The sequence below is a fragment of the Bos grunniens genome, chromosome 15 (assembly GCF_055505025.1).
Source record: "Bos grunniens cultivar Pamir isolate PY7600 chromosome 15, Bosgru_T2T1.0, whole genome shotgun sequence".
Taxonomy (NCBI): Eukaryota; Metazoa; Chordata; class Mammalia; order Artiodactyla; family Bovidae; genus Bos; species Bos grunniens.
Window position 1 is genome coordinate 49,975,593 of NC_141179.1, and position 15,282 is coordinate 49,990,874.

General features: G+C 38.2%; 1 protein-coding gene across 1 annotated transcript; it reads left to right on the plus strand.

Annotated features, from left to right (window-relative positions):
• Positions 1-12,832: 12,832 nt before the first annotated feature.
• Positions 12,833-13,795, plus strand: LOC147358074 (olfactory receptor 52P1-like). The gene has a single exon (XM_086338174.1). It carries the CDS (start codon positions 12,833-12,835, stop codon positions 13,793-13,795), a length of 963 nt encoding a protein of 320 aa, XP_086194300.1.
• Positions 13,796-15,282: the final 1,487 nt, after the last annotated feature.

A 15,282-nucleotide genomic window follows, 5' to 3' on the forward strand; every position in this document is an offset into this window, starting at 1 on the left:
TATTTATTAATAATATAATAATAAAATTATTAAGATGTATTATTTGTTTTAAAACTTGTGCCATGAAATTACATTTAGCATTATTTTCCTTAATTTTTACAAAATATTTAAATCAAACTCTAAAATTCACCTTTTTTGTTTTAAATTTAGTCTATGTTTTCCTGATGACAAAATGTAAGAACAAAATATTAGAATTTGGCTTATGTAATAGGGAAATATTTACAAATACCACTAAATCTTGGCTGGAGTGCTTTTAAAATTAACTATTCTCAACAGGATTTTTTAAGAAACTAAAATTTACTTGTGGTGCAAAAGATAATTTGTGGAGAAATGGCTGTGATTTTCTCTTTGAGTTCTAAGATATCCAAACTTTTATTTATTATGAACACTGGCCAAAAAGAATAGCTTTGAAAATCAAGACGATTTTTCTGTCATGGAAAACACCACAGAGTACTCAGATCTGACTAATGAGCACGTCTTTTGATGCAAACTTTAATTCCTATTTTCATTTGCTAAAATGTATCTATGTGAGCCAAATGCATCAAGCTGGTTGCATCTAAATTTCTGTCAAGAAGAATACTAGCTCTCTATGGCTCACAATTGTAATGGGTAGAACTGCATGGTGATTTATATGAAATCAGACTCAGGTTTTATCATAATCAAAATCAGTTTATTTCTATCAAAAAGATAATAGTCACAAAACATGAAAGGGCCTGTCAATCTGTAACACCTTCACATCACTTATTCAAAATAATGTTAGTGCCATGGGCAAAAAGTAGGCTATTACATTGATTTTAGGATCAAGTTGTTAATAAGGCCCAGAGATCCATAATTTTCATTTCATGGAACATTCACATTATTCCTAGGAGGAAAAATGACTCCAGATGGATGAATAGAAATGTAAAACTAAATTCCCTCGAGAATATGAAATAGAATGATATCCAGGAACTTTCAAGGTCCTTTGGTTGAAGGTCCTGGCTCACAAATAGAAGAGAGAAAGAACAGAAAGAAAAATAAAGTGGGAGCTGTGGTATTTTTAGGAAGACGATTCAACTAGAGTTAAGAATGGGCCAGGCTAGAAAATGCCAGGAGTGAGACATCACTCAGAATAGAAGGTAGAAAGGAACAAGTGCCTGTAATCTATATTAGGCTGGAAGTGAGTCTAGAAAATAGAATTGAGGGTTTTAAGTCCCAAGGGATAGGTGGGGAAATGTTAAAGCAGAATAAAAAATTCAGAGTTTTTAATTTTTTATTTTTTTCTTTCTTTTTTTAAAATTTTATTTTATTTTTAAACTTTACAATATTGTATTAGTTTTGCCAAATATCGAAATGGATCTGCCACAGGTATACATGTGTTCCCCATCCTGAAACCTCCTCCCTCCTACCTCCCCATACCATCCCTCTGGGTCATCCCAGTACACTAGCCCCAAGCATCCAGTATCGTGCATCGAATCTGGACTGGCAACTCGTTTCATACATGATATTTTACATGTTTCAATGCCATTCTCCCAAATCTTCCCACCCTCTCCCTCTCCAACAGAGTCCATAAGACTGTTCTATACATCAGTGTCTCTTTTGTTGTCTCATACACAGGGTTATTGTTACCATCTTTCTAAATTCCATATATATGCGTTAGTATACTGTATTGGTGTTTTTCTTTCTGGCTTACTTCACTCTGTATAATAGGCTCCAGTTTCATCCACCTCATTAGAACTGATTCAAATGTATTCTTTTTAATGGCTGAGTAATACTCCATCATGTATATGTACCACAGCTTTCTTATCCATTCATCTGCTGATGGACATCTAGGTTGCTTCCATGTTCTGGCTATTATAAACAGTGTTGCGATGAACATTGGGGTACATGTGTCTCTTTCCCTTCTGGTTTCCTCAGTGTGTATGCCCAGCAGTGGGATTGCTGGATCATAAGTTTTTAAAAAAACAGGTAAAATTTGATTGATTTTACATCAAAATGGAAGATTGCAAAGAGTTGACTCATTGGAAAAGACTCTGATGCTGGGAGGGGTTTGGGGAAGGAAGAGAAGGGGACAACAGAAGATGAGATGACTGGATGGCATCACTGACTCGATGGACGTGAGTCTGAGTGAACTCCAGGAGTTGGTGATGGACAGGGAGGACTGGTGTGCTGCGATTCATGGAGTCACAAAAAGTCGGACACGACTAAGCGACTGAACTGAACTGAATGTCATCATAGACAAAGTTAACAGATAAAAGCCCAATTAGAAGTTATTGAAAGAGTTTAAGATTAACAAGTTTTAGGTTAGAATATCTAAGAAGCACCTGTAAATCAATAGAAAAAACTCAAAATCAATAATGAAAATAATCATCAAGTCAAATCAACTATTTTAAATGAGAAAAAAAAAAGTCACAAATGATGTAAGGGTGAGGATTCTCAGGTGGCTCAGACAATAAAGAATCTGCCTACAATGCCGGAGATCCATGTTTAATGTCTGGGTTGGGAAGATCTCCTGGAGAAGGGAATGGCTACCCACTCCAGTATTCTTGCCTGGAGAATTCCATGAACAAAGGAGCCTCATGGGCTACAGTCCATGGGTCACAAACAGTCAGACACGACTGAACAACTAACACTTCCATGTTCAGGTACATTAGTATAAAAAGAAATGGATTATCTGAAATATATGAATCATTAGAGTATCAATTAATTACCACAGAAGACAGGAAAATATCAGAAACTTTAAATTAAAAAGTACAAGAAACATAACTTCTGAACTGCTGGTAGGAAAATAGATGGGAGAACACACCTGAGCCTGTACCTAAGAGCATATGTGTATATGGTGAGAAGAACTAGCAGGCCAAATGGCCCAAGTGCAAAGGTATCATAAAATGGAGATCCTCAAAGAGTCTGAGTTTTCAAATCTTGCTAGCCTTGGTATTTCCTGTGTCCTACATTAATTTCCAGATTCTATGTTTGCACAAATTCAACTTGCAATTGTTAACCTACTTACAGCCTTTTCTATGGGCTAAACATTTGATCAGCAAGACAGTAACACCGGGCACTATAGGTCTGTCTCTAGAGACTGTATTTTCCAAATAGAAACAGATGAGCTCTATCTACACACAAGCTCCGGGGAATAACAGTGTTACATGTCCTCGCTTGTGTTAATATATCTGTGCACAGCCCTGGCCCAGGTTATTTTCCCTTCATCTCTACGTCTCCTGTGTGTATAATCAGGGGACTTCTGGACCTTCCAAATCCAGAAGAGAATCATGAGCGTCACAATATTTCATCACTAAGAAACCTTAGCTACCAACTTTCCACAGAGGACTCATTGTCCAAATCCACCACTGTTATATATTTTAACCATTCCCAAACAATTGGACACTACAATGGAAAATGATCAACTGAGGATTTGAAGAGAGCCACAAGTTGTCTTATTATATGAGGTATTATTTCAGACAAAGTACGTGGAAGTAAGAAATTGTCTAGATAGCAAACTGAACATATTCATGCGTATAACTGACATACACATGAATGTAATGTGATTTGATACTAGAAAATAAAAATGAAATGTTCTCAAAGTTAAAATAGTTCTGATGCAATTGTTGCAGTTCTTTTTTAGTCTCTAAGTCTTGTCTGAATTTTTTGTGACCCCGTGGACTGTAGCTCTTCAGGCTCCTCTGTCCCTGTGATTTTCCAGGCAAGAATGCTGGAATGTGTTGCCATTTCCTTCTCCAAGGGATCTTCCTGACTCAGGGATTGAACACCGATCTCCTGCATTGCAGGTGGATTCTTTATCACTGAGCCACCTGGGAAGCCCTACTGATGCAATATCTTTTTAATGCAAGAATTGAGGTTCCTTTAACAGAGTCATTTCTGTATATGCAGCTCATGGTAGTCATACTGTTGAAAGAATATACCCTAGGAAATAGGTTTAAAAAAATGAAAAGTAGAAAATGATTCTGCAGACACTGGCCATCTCTGGAGGGTCTAATGCTTGAGTTACAGGACAAAAACCTATGAGATATTTAGATTTAAGTTACACTAAAATGTCCAGTTTTCACTCGGAATTTATTGGGAGCTTATTGGGTTTCAGTACATTCTTTTTAATAGGGCTCATAGTCTCATGCTGGAGATGAACATGGGAATGAACGGGGGCATTTGATTTAATAACACTTCAATTCTCAATAGTTTTTAGGCAAACACATAGCTATTTTGCAGAACAGTTTTACTTATCCATAGTAGAGATAAATTGATGTCAAAAATAAATAATATTCAATTTTACTTCAAGAAATATGTGAGCTATGGGCTGAGATAAATGTAAAGCAAAAAAGCATTAGTAAGTTTCAGTCAGTGCAGTTCACTAAGAGAAAGTATACCATGGGTAAAGGGAAGTGTATTTTTAGGAGAAATCAAAGTTATTGATGCAGTGAACAGTATAAATGTAGATCATTGGTTTAGAGCAAACATGGAGATGGAAAGGGATTATTTCTTTTCTGTCCTTAGATGGGATGGTAAGATAAGTACATATTTAAAAGTGTTTTCCATAGAATAGGAATTTTTAAGTAACATAATTTGTAACAATTTCAAAGCCACAATATTTAATATTGTATAAAGACAAGGTTCATTACAAACACAGCTAGTGGAGGTGATGGAACTCCAGTTGAGCTATTTCTTAAAAGATGATGCTATGAAAGTGCTGCATTCAATATGCCAGCAAATTTGGAAAACTCAACAGTGGTCACAGGACTGGAAAAGGTCAGTTTTCATTCCAATCCCAAAGAAAGGCAATGATAAAGAATGCTCAAACCACCACACAATTGCACTCATCTCACACACTAACAAAGTAATGCTCAAAATTCTCCAAGCCAGGCTTCAGCACACGTGAACCATGAACTTCGAGATGTTCAAGCTGGATTTAGGAAAGGCAGAAGAATAAGAGATCAAATTGCCAACATGCATTGGATCATCAAAAAGCAAGAGAGTTCCAAAACACATCTACTTATGTTTTGTTGACTGCATCAAAGCCTTTGCCTGTGTGGATCACAACAAACTGTGGAAAATTCTTAAAGAGATGGGAATACCAGACCATCTGACCTGCCTCCTGAGAAATCTGTATGCAGTTCAAGAAGCAGCAGTTGGAACTGAACATGGAACAATAGACTGGTTCCAAAGCAAGAAAGGAGTATGTCAAGGCTGTATATTGTCACCCTGCTTATTTTAATTCATATGCAGGGTACATCATGAGAAATGCTGGGCTGGATGAAGCACAAGTTGGAATCAAGATTGCTGGGAGAAATATCAATAACCTCAGAAATGCAGATGACACCACGCTTATTGCAGAAAGTGAAGAAGAACTAAAGAGCCTCTTGATGAAAGTGAAAGAGGAGATTGAAAAAGTTGGCTTAAAACTCAACATTCAGAAAAATGAGTTCATGGCATCAGTCCCATCACTTGATTGCAAAGAGATGGCAAAACAGTGGAAACAGTGACAGACTTTATTCTGTGGGGCTCCAAAATCACTGCAGATGGTGATTGCAGCCATGAAATTAAAAGATTTTTGTTCCTTGAAAGAAAAATTATGACCAACCTAGATAGCATATTAAAAAGCAGAGACATTACTTTGTCAACAAAGTCCATCTAGTCAAAGCTATGGTTTTTCCAATAGTCATGTATAGATGTGAGAGTTGAACCATAAAGAAAGTTAAGTGCTGAAGAATTAATGCTTTTGAACTGTGTTGTTGAGAAGGCTCTTCAGAGTCCCTTGATGCAAGATCTAACCAGTCCGTCCTAAAGGAAATCAGTCCTGTATATTCATCGGAAGGACTGATGCTGTAGCTGAAACTCCAATACTTTGGCCACCTGATGTGAAGAACTGACTCATTGGAAATGACCCTGATGCTGGGAAAGATTGAAAGTGGAAAGAGAAGAGGATGGTAGAGGATGAGATAGTTGGATGGCATCACCAACTCAATGGACATGAGTTTGAGTAAACTTTGGGAGTTGGTGATGGACAGGGAGGCCTGTTTTGTTTCAGTCCATGGGATCACAAAGAGTTGGACACAACTGAGCGACTGAACTGAACTGAAAGACAAGGGTAAGGTTAGGCTTATTGAATTTGTTAATTGTTACCATTTTGGGGTATTCACTATGTTTCAGCCACTTTTTAAGGTAATCTCATTCATTTTAGTTTGCTTTTATTTCCATGAATCTTCTCATTTGTTATAGAAACCATATTTCCATCATTCTTATAAAGAAACCAAGAGAAGGAGAGGTTAAGTAATTTTTTGAGATGGAGACAAAACATCTCTTAAGTAGAACAGCCAGAATTTCTATCTAGTGAATGCTACTGTTCAAATATTATCTCTCACAAAAATAGCCACCACTTGTTAGACGCTAACAATATACTCACATATATTCCATATACATAATACTCAAAACAACAAAACAAAAGTAAAGTATATTTCTATTACCCACGTTTTAGAGTTAGGAAAACTGAGATATAATTTAAAGGATACAATTCCCTGTAGTTATATGATTTTCCTCAGTAGTATTCAATAGAGCAGATGCAGAATCAAAGGATTTAGATGCAAAGTTGGTGTTTTGGAAAATACACAAGAAAAAACAGAAAGGAAATAAGACATTTGAGTATTCTGATGAGCAACATTTTGCAGTTATGTTTCACAACGTCTGTTTGTGTAGAGAAAAGGAATTTGAGCTCAGTGTTAAAATTTGGAAGAAGATTAGGTGGTGGTTCCTATGATGCAGTATTTTGGAATTAATGTTTTCAGAGGAGCGTAATTATAGATGATATTAGATACATGTGTGATGATATAAACTGTAGTGTAACTCATTGTTAGAGGAATGAAAGTGGGAATAATGAATGAATAGTGGGATTCATCCATATACAGTCCAAAGTCATCTATTAATGTAACAATAATGCAGGTTTGATTAAGCAGGCCCAACAGTACTTCAATGAATGGATTTGAGTTCTAGTTATTTTTAGACATCAAAGAAGATGATGAAGAGTGTTTTTCGTGGGTGGTTTGAAAGTGAAGGGAGATGAAAAATAGTGCAAGGGATGAGGCTCCTGACCACTCTCTGTTTTACCCCAATTTAAGAGAAGGGCATATTTAAGAAAGTTTCCATTTTATTTTTCTTACCACCTCTTTCCCTTCTTTCTTTTTTCTCTATAAGATGAGATAATGGGCTGGAATTTTGTGAGATGAAACTGAAGCTATAGACATGAGATAAATAATCTTTCATTTCTCTAGCTTTTTTATTGGAAAAAAAATTGGTATTAATTATTTTTCAAAGTATAATTGTTTTCTCTCAAGCCCTAGAAACTTAAGGGGCTAAAAACATAGATTCAGCATATATAAATTGTTGCTCTTTACTATTTTAATATACTTGACATTCCTTTAATTGTAGCAAATTTGGAATAACAATGGCATCTAGAAAGAAAACAAAACTCAAGGTAACATATACATTAACGCATTTGCTTATGAAGAAGAAAAGTAGGTTTGAATTTATGCCTGTCACTCAAAAATGTAGTCATGGAATGCTATTTTCAATGTCTCAAAAGAATTTCTTCCATACCCAGTTAGGATGTAGCACCCTGGGGTCATTTGGAGGTAAACTTATGACTCCAAATGCTGCTTTATAGAAAGAAGCAAAGTGTTGATTAAAATTAAGAGAATCTGTTTGATTAGACTGGAGAATGCGTGAATTTGATGATAAAGAGATATTTAGGAAGCCTAGAACCAACACTCCCCTCACTTACTGACACAGAGCATTAGGTGCTGGTGGCTTAGATGACAAAGAATCCGCCTGTAATGTGGAAGACCTAAGTTCGATCCCTGGGTCAGGAAGGTCGTCTGGAGGAGGGCATGGCAACCCACTACAGTTTTATTGCCTAGAGAATAGCCATGGGCAGAGGAGCCTGGTGGGCTACAGTCCATGGATCACAAAGAGTCAGACACAACTGAGTGACTGAACACAGTACAATGTGATATTATCAGGCATAAAGATGTCTCAGTCAACATAAAATCACTGACAGTTTAGCTGCTTCCACAATATAAAGTGTGTAGAATACTGGAGACATAAATTCTTTAAGATATGTTTCTTTCATTTAATGTTTTATATGATAGTAGAGTATTTAAAGCAAGTAAATGAATAGTTTCCAAAGGATGTAATATCTGTGCACATCAATGTGTATAAAAGATATAAGCTTATTGCAAAGGAGGGGTCATTAATTGCTCAAAATGGACAGCAAAGAGATTTAGATAATGTTCATTAGGGATTAAAAAGATAAGTAGAAGTTTATCAAGTAGATAAGGGAAAGTAGAATCAAGGCAAAAGCTAAAAAAGATCTAAAAGCATAGAAAAGTAAAAGCAGGTAGTATGATCCCAGAGCTGCTAGAAGTCCTGAATACACTGAAGGAAGGCATGGCAAGACGGAAGGCTGGAAAGAGACTGGGAAAGGATACAGCATAGATTACATTTTTCAACATAGAATTTTTTTTATTAAATTTTTTTTTTTGAGTAAGAGAATGCATTTAATGGTAAGATTTTAAGCAAGCTAAACCATATTTGACTTTTGAAGGATAGCTGATAATGCAAGACGGACTTTATAAACAAAAATATAAACTGCCATAAAATATGTGTGCAGCATTAAATATCATAGCTGAAGGAGATGGAGATGGATGATACATGCTATATTTGAAGGATAGTAAATAATTCAAGTCAGCAAGATTTAACAATTGCTTGATTTTAGTATTAAAGCTGCAAGGTCAAACGTAACTCTGAGATATTTTTACCTAAATGACTGTGTGCATGCTCTTGCCAGCATATGAGATACACTTAGATGGATAGTGGAGCTTCCCGGGAAAATATGAATATTGTTTGGGATATCTTGAAGAGCGATTATATAAGACATTGTACAAACAACTAGATTTAATCCGTAATAGGTAGTCTGCAAAGCAGCATTTGTTTTTCTAGCACAGTGTTCTGTGAAGGGGCAAAATTCCAAGTAAGGGACTCTCAGCTAACTGATTGGGATGCAATGCCAAAGTCTGGAGGCAGAAGGAATATTGTATCTATATATTTCAGAAACAGATACAACAACAGAGCAACAGGAAGTTGTAAATCTGTCTGCTGAATATAAAGTAATGAACAACCTAATCAATTTCATTCAAAATAGGCCTAAAATGAAATTGAACAGACTCTCCAGAAGATCATGCTCTTGGAGTCATTCTCTGCAATTCCCTGAAGGTAGCCTGGTCCCTTTAAGTCAAAGCTACTTAACATCTATCTCTTTGGATTATCTTATAAGTAAATTCATTGACAACTAAAGATGTATTTGCTAATATCACAAGCAATTAAGTTTATTTTTTTAATCCTAAGAAATTTTCTTGGAGAGATATCATGTTTGTATTTCTGTGTGTATTGTCTGTGGAGAAGGCAATGGAAACCCACTCCAGTACTCTTGCCTGGAAAATCCCATGGACGGAGGAGCCTGGTAGGCTGCAGTCCATGGGGTCGCTAAGAATTGGACAAGACTGAGTGACTTCACTTTCACTTTTCACTTTCATGCATTGGAGGAGAAAATGGCAACCCACTCCAGTGTTCTTGCCTGGAGAATCCCAGGGACAGGGGAGCCTGGTGGGCTGCTGTCTATGGGTTCTCACAGAGTCGGACACAACTGAAGCCACTTAGCAGCAGCAGCAGCAGTGTATTGTCTAGCTTGTTGTACACCTATTCCTCTGTCAAACAGTCATTTGAGTTTTTGGGTCTTTCAAAAGCAGAAAAAATTCTGAAACATGAAAAAAAACCTAGACAGGTATCAGTTACTCTTCTTATTACATTTAAATCTCATTATTTATATACTCAGTACTCCTAGTTTCTCACCTCAAGTCCTTACCTCTGTCTGAGTTTATAAGACTCATTTATGTTGTAGTAATACACTAAGTCTGGGTTCCTATAATTTAGGTAAGATTTAATATCTAAAGTCTTCTAAATACTTTCAATGACTAATTTAAATTTTTTTCTTTTTTAAAAAATTTTATTTTATTTTTAAATTTTACATAATTGTATTAGTTTTGCCAAATATCAAAATGAATATTTTAATTCTTATATTCTTACAAGGAAACACACTAAATACTGGGCATAGGTCCAGATATGTCTATTTTAATAAGAGAATGCACATACTATATTCAGAAAGTTTTTATCTACACATGTAATATTTGAAAATTCAAACAAAAGAGTATTTTCAATAGGAATATTTATTCATATTTAATGAGCTTTCATACCAGTGGCATGCAGGAGCAAGATTCTAGATATAATAGCAATTCGATTTTTTTTTAAAGTATGTCTTATGAAGACTGAGAAGCACATCCCACAATTATGATACTAGAAGGAAACTCTGTCCTAGGAAGGTTGCTGCTGCTGCTGCTGCTACGTGGCTTCAGTCGTGTCCGACTCTGTGCGACCCCATAGACAGCAGCCCACCAGGCTCCCCCGTCCCTGGGATTCTCCAGGCAAGAACACTGGAGTGGGTTGCCATTTCCTCCTCCGATGCATGAAAGGGAAAAGTGAAAGTGAAGTCACTCAGTCCTGTCCGACTCTTAGCGACCCCGTGGACTGCAGCCTACCAGGCTCCTCTGCTCATGAGATTTTCCAGGCAAGAGTACTGGAGGTTAGAAGACATTTATCAGAACAAAAGACAAGGTCAGAGCAGGAATCATAGGAAGATACTTGTGACAAGGAGACCTTGAAAACCGAATTGTAGCTGCTTCCTTGGAGAAGGCAATGGCACCCCACCATTAAGACAGGATGGATACCAAAGCCAGAGGCAAGAGCACAAGCCAGGGGTGGGCAGAACACCAGCCAAGCTTTTATTATTCCATGTTCATTTACAGCAGTGTTTTTATTATCTGAAAGGGTAAAGAAGTAAAATTTTCAAAAAAGAAAAAAATTTGGAGGGTGTGGGAAGTATCATTTGCAACTGTTATATTCATCTCTTAAAATGCTAAACAACTTTACATGTAAATCTTTTAATTACATATCATAAGTTTTATGGGATGTTGAACAAAATTAACTACTCTTTATGGTTCAGAAAAGCCAGTTCATCATTATGACGGAAAACATAGTATAGGCTGAAAAAAATTGTGTGGATTAACACATGTCATTACATAAGTACTTATTTTTCAGTTACATAGACAGACCAAGTTGTGTAAGTATAACCATGGCAAAAACTTGTATTTAGAGAATATGCATTTAAAATTCTAATGGCCTATTTTCATTGTTCTACTGTTTTCAGCAGGCATTCCACACTTTTAGGATATGTTTCTGATATATCTTATGGTTATCTTTAAGATCTTTTAAAGATATTTTCTGAAATAAAAATGCATTAACCAAGAGTGAGGATAGGAGTTTATTTTTAGTGTTCATAAGAATTTTGGTTCCACTTAAATTGTTTGTATTTCTTTTTCTTCTTTCCTGATTTTTAGTTTGTCTGTGAGCTAGTATATTGCTAAAACTACAATTGCCTTCTGTGTGTGTGCTCAGTCATGTCTGACTCTTTGTGACCCCGTGGACTATAACCTCTGGGCTCCTCTGTCTTTGGGATTTTCCCAGCAAGAATACTGGAGTGCATTGCCATTTCCTTCTCCAGGGGATCTTGCCAACCCAGGGATCGAACACATGTCTCCTATGTCTCCTACACCGGCAGGAAAATTCTTTACCACTAAGCCGTCTGGGAAGATCAACTGCCTTTTGTATAACCTGTTAATTATTGTGTGCATGAATGTATCTCTGTATATTTCTATATGCATTTTCACACTTGATCAAAAATTCCCTAAGAATAGTGCTTTGTGTTCTTTCACATAACCCAGAAAACAGTTCTTTGGATTGTTTATGTCACACAACCTAGGCACACAGAAGCAGAAATTTTATCATGACCTGCTTACTTATTAGATAATAAAAATGAAAGAATGGAATACAGTAAAACTGTAAGTCAGGAGAAAATTTTTAAATAACAATTCAGTCTTCTTAATTCCAGATCAAATATTGGAATTTAATATGGTAAAGTGATTTACCTATCCACAGGAGAAGGCAGGAGAAGGCAATGTCACCCCACTCCAGTACTCTTGCCTGGAAAATCCCATGGATGGAGGAGCCTGGAAGGCTGCAGTCCATGGGGTCGCTGAGGGTCAGACATGACTGAGCAACTTCACTTCCACTTTTCACTTACATGCATTGGAGAAGGAAATGGCAACCCACTCCAGTGGTCTTACCTGGAGAATCCCAGGGACTCGTGAGCCTGGTGGGATGCCCTCTATGGGGTCGCACAGAGTTGGACATGACTGAAGTGACTTAGCAGTAGCAGCAGCAGGAGAAGGCAATGGCAACCCACTCCAGTACTCTTGCCTGAAAAATCCCATGGACAGAGGAGCCTGGTAGGCTGTAGTCCATGGGGTCACGAAGAGTCAGACATTTACTGAGCGAATTCACTTTCACTTTTCACTTTCACTTTTCACTTTCATGCATTGGAGAAGGAAATGGCAACCCACTCCAGTGTTCTTGCCTGGAGAATCCTAGGGACGGTGGAGCCTGGTGGACTGCTGTCAATGGGGTCGCACAGAGTTGGACACAACTGAAGCAACTTAGCAGCAGCAGCAGCAGGATAGCAGAAGTTTTTAAGAAAAGTCAGCTCCTCAGAAAGACCATTTTAAAGTGTCTAAAAATTCCATATACAGGACCATGGAAGAATTAATCTGTCATCCTTCTTTTGGCTCATAGGGAGATTCACTTGCCTATTTTTATCGGAGCATGGGAACTGTCCAGTTTTAACATGGCAGACAATGCTACTCATCACTACATTTCATCTTTCTTCTTGGTTGGTATTCCTGGGTTGCAAGATTTTCACTGCTGGATCGGTATTCCTGTCTGCCTCCTGTTTTCCCTGACCCTGCTGGGGAACAGCATAATCATCATTACCATCAAACTAGAGCCAAGCCTCCACCAGCCTATGTATTTCTTCCTTGGCATGCTGGCAATGAATGATATGGCCCTTGCGTCTTCCACAGCCCCCAAGATACTTGGCATCTTTTGGTTGGATGCACATTGGATTGACTTTGATATCTGCCTAGCACAGTTGTATTTCATCCACATATTTTGCATAATTGAGTCAGCCCTCTTAGTTGCCATGGCCTTTGATCGCTATGTAGCTATTTGCATCCCACTACAATATACAACCCTCCTGACAACAACAATGGTCATGAAAATGGGTCTAGCTAATGTGGTCCGAGCTATCTTCCTGGTTTTGCCAGGTCCCTTTCTCATTAGAAGACTACCATATTATACCAAATATGTCATCAACCATGCCTATTGTGAGCACATGGCTGTGGTGAAATTGGCTAGTGCAAACACCCATGTTAACAGAACATATGGAATCTCTGTGGCCTTTTCAGTGATGGTACTGGACCTTGGGCTCATAGCCACATCCTATCTCAAAATCCTCCAGGCGGTCTTCCGGCTCTCCTCTCAGCATGCCCGCTCAAAAGCACTGGGCACCTGTGCTGCCCATGTGTGCACTATCCTTGTCTCCTACACACCTGCACTCTTTAGCTTTCTAACTCACCGCATTGGCAAGAAGGTGCCTCCAAGCGTCCATATCATTTTTGCAAGTTTGTACCTTCTGGTGCCGCCCACAGTCAATCCCCTTGTCTATGGTGTCAAGACCAAGCAGATTCGTGACCGAGTGACTGGTCTCTTTTTCCCAAACAAAAAAGTTTCTGAAAACGAAAACTTGTAAATTCCAGCCCACATTTGTAGAACATGATCCTCAAAGTCATGGCTACAGTGATGAATAACACAGCTCTAGTCTCCAACTGTTTTTTCTGCGGTTTTCTATGCCTTAATTATGACAAACTGTGGAAAATTCTTCAAGACATGGGAATACCAGACCACCTTTCCTGCCTCCTGAGCAATCTATATGCAGGTCAAGAAGCAACAGTTAGAACTGGACATGGAACAACAGACTGGTTCCAAATAGGGAAAGGAGTACATAAAGGCTATATATTGTCACCCTGCTTATTTAACTTCTATGCAAAGTACATAATGCCAAATGCCAGGCTGGATGAAGCACAAGCTGGAATCAAGATTGCCAGGCGAAATATCAATAATGTAAGATATGCAGATGACACCACCCTTATGGCAGAAAGCGAAGAAGAACTAAAAATCCTGTTAATGAAAGTGAAAGAGGAGAGTGAAAATTTTGGCTTAAAACTCAACATTAAGAAAAATAAGATCATATTCAGTCGCTCAGTTGTGTCTGACTCTTTACAACCCCATGAATCACAGCACGCCAGGCCTCCCTGCTATCATCAACCCTCGGAGTTCACCAAAACACATGTCCATCGAGTCGGTGATGCCATCCAGCCATCTCATCCTCTGTCGTCCCCTTCTCCTCCTGCCCCCAATTCCTCCCAGCATCAGGGTCTTTTCCAATGAGTCAACTCTTTGCATGAGGTGGCCAAAGTACTGGAGTTTCAGCTTCAGCATCAGTCCCACCAATGTACACCCAGGACTGATCTCCTTTAGGATGGACTGGTTGGATCTCCTTGTGGTCCAAGAGACTCCAAGAGTCTTCTCTGACAGCACATTTCAAAAGCATCAATTCTTCGGGCCTCAGCTTTCTTCACAGTCCAACCCACACCCATACACGACCACTGGAAAAACCATAGCCTTGACTAGACAGACCTTTGTTGGCAAAGTAATATCTCTGCTTTTCAATACGCTGTCTAGGTTGCTCATAACTGTCCTTCCAAGGAGTAAGCGTCTTTTAATTTAATGGCTGCAGTCACCATCTGCAGTGATTTTGGGGCCCCAAAAAATAAAGTCTGGCACTGTTTGCACTGTTTCCCCATCTATCTGCCATGAAGTGATGGGACCAGATGCCATGATCTTCGTTTTCCGAATGTTGAGCTTTAAGGCAACTTTTTCACTCTCCTCTTTCACTTTCATCAAGAGGCTTTTTAGTTCCTTTTCACTTTCTGCCATAAGGGTGGTGTGATCTGCATATCTGAGGTTATTGATATTTCTGCCAGCAATCTTGATTCCAGCCTGTGCTTCTTTCAGCCCAACTTTTCTCATGATGTACTCTGCGTATAAGTTAAATAAGCCAGGTGACAATATACAGCCTTGATGTACTCCTTTTCCTATTTGGAACCAGTTTGTTGATCCATGTCCACTTCTGACTGTTGCTTCCTGACCTGCATATAGGTTTCTCAAGAGGCAGGT